The sequence below is a fragment of the Arvicanthis niloticus genome, chromosome 14 (genome assembly GCF_011762505.2).
Source record: "Arvicanthis niloticus isolate mArvNil1 chromosome 14, mArvNil1.pat.X, whole genome shotgun sequence".
In the NCBI taxonomy this organism is placed as follows: Eukaryota; Metazoa; Chordata; class Mammalia; order Rodentia; family Muridae; genus Arvicanthis; species Arvicanthis niloticus.
The window spans coordinates 27,428,322-27,435,501 of record NC_047671.1 but is presented as its reverse complement, the minus strand read 5'-3'; the positions used below and the strand labels follow the sequence as shown (position 1 = coordinate 27,435,501).

At 47.8% G+C, this 7,180-nt stretch overlaps 1 protein-coding gene across 6 annotated transcripts in view; it reads right to left on the bottom strand.

The window, feature by feature from the left end:
* Positions 1-4,032: 4,032 nt before the first annotated feature.
* The window catches only part of Arhgef37 (Rho guanine nucleotide exchange factor 37), a 45,516-nt gene continuing 42,368 nt past the window's right edge, over positions 4,033-7,180 (bottom strand). For all 6 annotated transcript variants that reach the window (XM_034517628.2, XM_076912574.1, XM_076912573.1 and 3 more), the window contains one exon: positions 4,033-6,781. In XM_034517628.2, coding sequence (XP_034373519.1) covers positions 6,572-6,781 — 210 coding nt within the window. In that variant the 3' untranslated portion in view covers positions 4,033-6,571. The remainder of the gene's footprint in view (positions 6,782-7,180) is intronic.

Genomic DNA, 7,180 nt, shown 5'->3' with positions numbered 1-7,180 from the left:
TAGAAGCATAGCCTGGCCTGTTCAGCACAACTAGGGACCACAATGTAGAATCACAGAGACCACCCTCTAGCAGACAAACAGAGAAATGGGGGGCGGGGTGGAGATACCTTGGCTCCTCCCACTGGCCAGGGCTTCCCATGGATCTAATTGACTAGCTAAGCAGAGGATGAAAGAGCCTTGGAAACGGTTCCTACAGTACACATCTGCCAGAGCAGCAAGCAAGGAAGACAGGAGCAGGCTCCTCAAAAAACATGGCTGCAGATTTGTGTTTCCTCTGCCTTAGCCACTAGGGAGTAGGGGATGGCCCCAGCCTGCAGCCACTGTGAAGAGCTCAGGCTCCACTCAGGTTCCAAGGAGACTCAGATCCCTGAGGACCCATGACAGGCACAGAGATAAGGGCTTCTACACAGGGGTGTGGCCAGAGGTCCTTACCATGTCACATACAGGGAGGCAGACAGGCCCTGAAACCCCTCCAAATTCCCTACACCTCTCCTCAAGCTCCTCATAACAATAACAATTATGTCATTGAGCATAGAGGAGCCAAGGGCTGGGCCAGGGGTTTTATCAATATGTCATTTCACTTGCTCAGAGAATCTTCTTCTTTTTTTTTTTTCTTTTCTTTCTTTCTTTCTTTCTTTTTTTTTTTTCTTTTTTTTTTTTTTTTTTTTTTTTTTTTTTTTTTTTTTGTTTTTTGAGACAGGGTTTCTCTGTGTAGCCCTGGCTGTCCTGGAACTCACTCTGTAGACCAGGCTGGCCTCGAACTCAGAAATCCACCTGCCTCTGCCTCCCAAGTGCCGGGATTAAAGGCGTGCGCCACCACTACCAGGCTGCTCAGAGAATCTTGGTGACTAGTTCTCCACTGTCCTCGCTGGTAAGACAGAAGCAAGGAGTTACCAGAAACTCAGCAGCGATGATAACCATCAGAGGAATGAGTCTAAGGGAAACCACGCTCCCCAAAGATCCAAGGGAGAGAAATCAATGCCCAGTGAAGTCGAGACATGATTCTTCAGCAGGAGGAGCAAAGGGGGGCCTGTTGTAGACCACATGACGATTTCCGTAGGAAAAGGGGACAAAGCTGGGCATGGTGGCACATGTGTGGAATCTCAGTACTGCAGGGGCTGAGGAGGGAAAAGTGTCAGCCAGCCTGGATTACAACAAAACCAAACCAAGCCAGCATAATAAAAGCCAAGCAAAGCCCCTGGCTTCTGGCTTCTCGTGAAGAGTCAGCCAGTCTGATGCCACTGTGTTACTCTGATGTGGCAGCAGTTGGCGTGGAGCCAGGAAGCTGCAGCCCTTTAGATTTGGTGCTCAGACTCCAATCCAAATGCAGCCCCCACTTTTCCCCAGTGTGGTCGTTCTCAACCTTTCAAATCTGTGACCCTTTCATACAGTTTCTCATGCGGTGGTGACCCCCAACCATTAAATTTCTTTCATAGCTACTTCATAACTGTAATTTTGCTACTGTTATGAATTGTAGTCTAAGTATCTGTGTTTTCCAATGGTCTTAGGTGACCCCTGTGAATCGGTGACCCACAAGTTGAGAACCATAACCTTACTTAGTGTTCCTCTCCTTCCCAGCCTTTCTCTCTCTGCCTCACTGGCCCAGTCAGATACGTGGGCATTTCAATTTGCTTCCTCAAACCCTCCGTGGCTGAATGGAAGAGCCCTGCTGCCCCCTGGTGGTTACAATTCACACAGTACCTCCATTTTATTTTACGTGTGTGTGTGTGTGTGTGTGTGTGTGTGTGTGTGTGTGTGTGTGTTGTCTGGATATGCCTGTGTACCACTTGCCTGGTGCCCTCAGAGATCAGAAGAGAGTGTCAGATTTCGGGGAACTAGAGTTACAGACAGTTTGTGAGCCGCCATGTGGGTACAGGCAATCAAGCTCAGGTCCTATGCAAGAACAAGTGTCCTTAACTGCTGAGCTATCTCTCCAGACCAAGAGAAAAGAATGAGGGACAGTGGGAGGGAGGGAGAGAGGGAGGGATGGAGGGAATGAGGGAGGAATGGGGGGAGAGAAGAAAGGAGGAGACAGATGTGCAGGGCTGGGAAGGGAGGAGACAGATGTGCAGGGCTGGGGATAAAGCTGACTGGTAAAGTGCATGATTAGCACACAAAAAAGTTCAATGTTTAAAAAATAAAAGCACACAGCTGGACGTGGTGGCACAAGCCTTTAACCCCAGAAGTCTTTGAGTTCAAGGCCAGCCCGGTCTATATATTGAACTCCAGGACTAATAGAGACTACCTTGTTTCTTTTTTTTTTTTTTTTTGGTTTTTAGAGACAGGGTTTCTCTGTAGAGCTCTGGCTGTCCTGGAACTCACTCTGTAGAAGACCAGGCTGGCCTCGAACTCAGAAATCCACCTGCCTCTGCCTCCCAAGTGTTGGATTAAAGGCCTGTGCCACCACTGCCCGGCTTTTGCTTTTTTTTTTTTTTTTTTTTTTTTTTTTTTTTTTGGTTTTTCGAGACAGGGGACTACCTTGTTTCAAAAACAAAAAAACAAAAAAACAAAAAACCATAAAACAGTCATGATGGTATATATCTTTAACCCCAGCACTCAGGAGGCAAGGGCAGGCCGATTTGGCCAGCCTGGTTTACACATTGAGTCCCAGACCAGCCAGAACTGTATAGTAAGACCTTGTCTTAAAAATTAAAGAAAATTAAGAAAAACAGAACACCAACCAGCATAGAGATTGATTTGTCTTAGTCAACTATTTCTGAGCGGGGGGTGGGGGGGTGGGGGGGGGTGGGGGGGGCTGCCCTGAAGTATGGTTGATTATGTCCAGTATCTCTAGTGGAGAAATCTGGGTTTTCTCTCCATTTTCAGCAATTTCTGACCACTTCTTGGTTAGGAATGAACTCTGCCCACTTCCCCTCCTCCGTGCTGGAATTCTGTCTAACTTGAGCATGTTTAAGTCTTGTGGGTACTGTTGAAGTCTCTGTGAGCTTGTATGTGTGTCTGCCCTGATGTGTATGGAAAATACTGTTTGGACTGGACTTCCTGAGGCCAAGCTTCCTCTGGCTAGAGACAAGCACTCTCTCATGTGGTTCTCCTAATCCTGCTCCTCTACAAGGTCCTGAATCCATGCCCATCTCTTCCATCAAGCATCCCACAAAAACCTCCACCCTCCAAACCTTCCCCTTGTCTAAGCCTGGTGCAAGCAGTTCTATGATGTCAATGGCCCTGAGTCCTGCAGTGCCAAAAGCACCATGACATTAGTTTGCCTCCAGCCAGGAGGGGGGTTCATAAAGGTTTCAGTGTTTCTGCTCCTTCTGTGACATCTATCTATGCAATACATATTGGGCACCTCTAACATGGAGCTATGACAGAGGTTTAGAAGGTTCTGGAAGGAAGCAGCACTCCTTATAAAGCGGTGTCATTTGTGGGTATACGAGGCCCATAGCCAGAGCCAGGAGATTTTCCAAAACTGTAGCCTGAAACATTTCACTCATTTCACTCCTTCTCTTTCAACAGCTCCAGAGGCTCCCATACATGGTCTGAAGCCCTCTGTCTTGAAGGCTTGCCTAGTTGTGTCTCTTACTGCCTCTGCTACACACACACACACACACACACACACACACACACACACACACACACATCCATCCCTTTACTCTGGCTCCCTAGGATTTCAGTCCTGCGATCTGCTGTCTCCTCTAGCTTTTGCATATACCCTGCTGACCATGTAAGCTCAGGCAGCCATTGGGTCAGAGGTCATATATCACTTCCTTTAGGAAGCTTTCCTTGTTTGCCAAGTCCAGGTCAGAGGTCAACACCTCTCTTGGGCTCCGGCTATCCACTATCCTGACACACTCATAGAACTGTGTGCTGACTTGTCTGCTGCCCTGCCCAGACTGTGGGCTCAAAAATGGCATGGTCCATCTGTCTGATGTCTTGTTATATCCCCAGCATCTATGCTCAAATCTCGGAGGCATCAAAGGTATGCAGTAGAGACTCTAATAAACATATGAATGAACAAGGTGTCATTCTCATATCTAGCAAGAACCATGAATGAATGGTATACTAGCCAACAGCTGGAGTCACACTAAGTCCTTTATTGCTGGTAGTTCACATCATGCTCATCACGTGACACAAGAGTTCACTCATTTTCCCTTGGAAGATACAATCGTCCCCTTGCATCCTAAACTAAGTTGGCGCTCAAAGGGTTAAAGAGTTCCCACTTCACTGTGAGGAGCAGGGGGTACCATGTGAACCATTTTTCTGACTCCTGGGAGGTTCTGTTCCATTCTTAGGCAATTCTTGTTGTGAGTATGCATGTGACAGCCCAAGAGTGAAATAAATGAGACACAGTGCAATGGCTCTAGGCATTGGGGTAAAAAGGCACATTACACAGAGTCCCTTGGAGAAAATCCAGGCCACGCTCCATCTTCTCAGTACACTTTCTCTCACTCTCCAGTGATTTTAATCTCACCCCCTGGTCTAAGAAACTATAACCCACATGTACTGAATACATTTTTATTTCTCCTTCATGAGATAGCCTTGGTTCAAAGTATATTTAATTTTTCTCCTTTATGCCTACAAGAACATCCTATTTTGTTCAGGTCTCCTTTAATGGCACTTAATAAATATATATTCTGGGACCTGACAGAACAGGCTGTCCTACTCCAAGCTGCTTCTAAAGCCTCCTGCTTAGATGCAGTTAGTTAGCCAGTGCAAAGCTCGGGGAGGGCACAACTTAACTTATCCTTTCCCACCTCTGACCAGGTCTAGCTGTTTACCTCTAGGGCAGAGGTCCTCAACGTGGCTGCATGTGAGATTCACCTGGTTAGCTTCCTGAAGCCCAAGGCCATGACCATGCCCAGATCAATGGCATCGGCTCTCTTTGGGTGGGCTCCTGGTTTGCTGCACTTTAGAGCTACCTGGGTAATTGCAGCAGTGAACAGCCATGCTAAGAACCCCAAGCTAGAGTCTCAACTTCACAGTGAGCTGTCAGTAAAAACCTACAGAAGCTGCAGGTACAGCTCCCGCTTTGGCATCTGTGTGTCTATGCTTCCTATTTTGGTCTGAAGCCTGAGAAGGAAACAGATAGGAAAGTGAGCTGTGAACATCTTGCCAGAGGACCTGAGGTTGGGTAAGGAGCTAGGGAGTCTTGCTCTTGCGTCATACAGTGTTGGTGCTTTAACAAACCCAGAGGAGGCTCATTACAGACTGTCTGACATAGACAAGGATGTCTTTCTCAAGAGCCCTTCAGAAGCCAAAGTTAACAAACAGGCACTTGAGTTGGAAAAACAGATGTAGTCTTGAACACACTGAAATAGCCACCTGTTATACGCTCTCTCCCTCAAGAGGGTCAATTCCAAATGTGTCAGAATAGAGGTCAGAATGGATCACCCTTTTCACTGTCTTGGCATCTTCCAATGACTCTTGACCTAAAGCAACGGCCAAGGAACATTGCCCAATAGTGAATACACCCAACACTGCCTCCCGTGAGCCTGTCATCCTGGAACAGGGTCTGCTTTGAGGGGTTTCTGTTTCCAGATTTGAGAAATAACTTGCTCACCAAGCACTAGGCATTGGGACTTTGGCTACCTAGATTGTATTCAATGTCATGTGTCATGCAACAGCCAGCTACAGACAATGGCTGTGTGTATATCATAGTCCCATGAGATTATATTGCCTAGTGATGTCATAACCTTGTTAGTTTGCACACTCCATGATATTTACACAAAACAAAATCCCCTAACAGGACATGTCTCAAAATGTGTCTGTTAAATCCTCAGCTCCCTGCAGCCTCCATGGCCTCAGAAGTAAACCTAGGCCACCTGTGTTCCCCTGGTTCTTCTACCCAGAACCAGGAAATCACACTATCTCTCACTTACCCAGCTCACCAGGCCAGTAGTCACTGGTCTCACAGAGCTCCACTAGCACTGACTGCCAAGTTCCTTTGTCACCTAGTCTGAAGAAAACACCAGATGTATACCATTGCAATCAGCCTCACACACCCGATAATCCACCTTCAAATTCCCCTCTTCCCTGGAACCACCTCTGAGTTTGTACATACAGTCTAGATTTATGCAGAGACCACACCCATTCCCAGACCCAGAAGAGAATCTCCTCAGAACCTAGGCCCATGGCTTCCCCTTGAGCAGGACTCCCCAGTAGTTCACTGTTCACAGTAACTCAACTCAAGGCAGTAAGAAAGAAAAGAAGACTGGTGAGCCATGGTGTTTCTTGGCAACGCTGTGGGAAGTGTACTACTAAGACGGGCAGGTCTGGTCTTCTTCAGAGATGCCCCACCTGCAACTAACACAGGCAACATTCATCCTAGACATGAAAAGGGACAAGAGGTAGGATGAGCTTCGAGCTGTGGCAAGCCCTAGATAATCGGCTGTGGCCTTGACATGGCTTCTTTATGCAGACCAGAGTGGCACTACTGAACCACCCACTGTGGCCTCCCACGCCAGGCATTCTGGAAGGCCTAGTCACAACTTCCTGCTGCCTTCTGGGGGCCCTTCACACCTCTCCCATTCCCACTGTGCTTTACGCCAGGCCCTCTAGGTCACACACTCTTTAAGCCTCTGCCTTTAGGAATGGGGGTTCCAAAGAGGGCATGCTAAGAGGGAAGATTCCAGCCCCAGGGAGTTGGGCTCGAGGTCCTGGCCAGAAAGTTGGAAGGCACATATCCCCTCTGTCCATTTGCTTCCACCAGGCTCCATTCTGGGTTCCCCTTCTTGTCTTGGGCTTCTAGGATGGTCACAGGCTGGCCTGCCTGTAGACTCAGCTCGTGGGTGCTCCTGGCCACAAAAGGGTACACTGCTACCACCTGAAACACATGGGAGCAACACAGAAAAGGTCAAAGGGCAGACAGCCAAACTCTATCCAGCAAGGGTGTCATCCTGTATCCCCACAACGCTTACACATAGTCTAGTCTCTTCTACTGGACACATCTCTTCCTAGGCACTTCTTAGCACTAAAGATGCTGGGCCTGCTAGCAGTGTGGCTAATAAATTACTGTTTGGCTAACACTGTTCTAGCACTTTGCTAGGCTCTGGGTTTACTACAATTCCATCCTGTATTTGCTCCATCTTTTTTTTTTTTTTTGGACAGAATTTCTGGCTGTCCTGGAACTTGCTTTGTAGACCAGGCTGGCCTTGAACTCACAGAGATCTGCCTGCCTCTGCCTCTGCCTCTGCCTCTGCCTCTGCCTCTGGAGTGCTGGGAT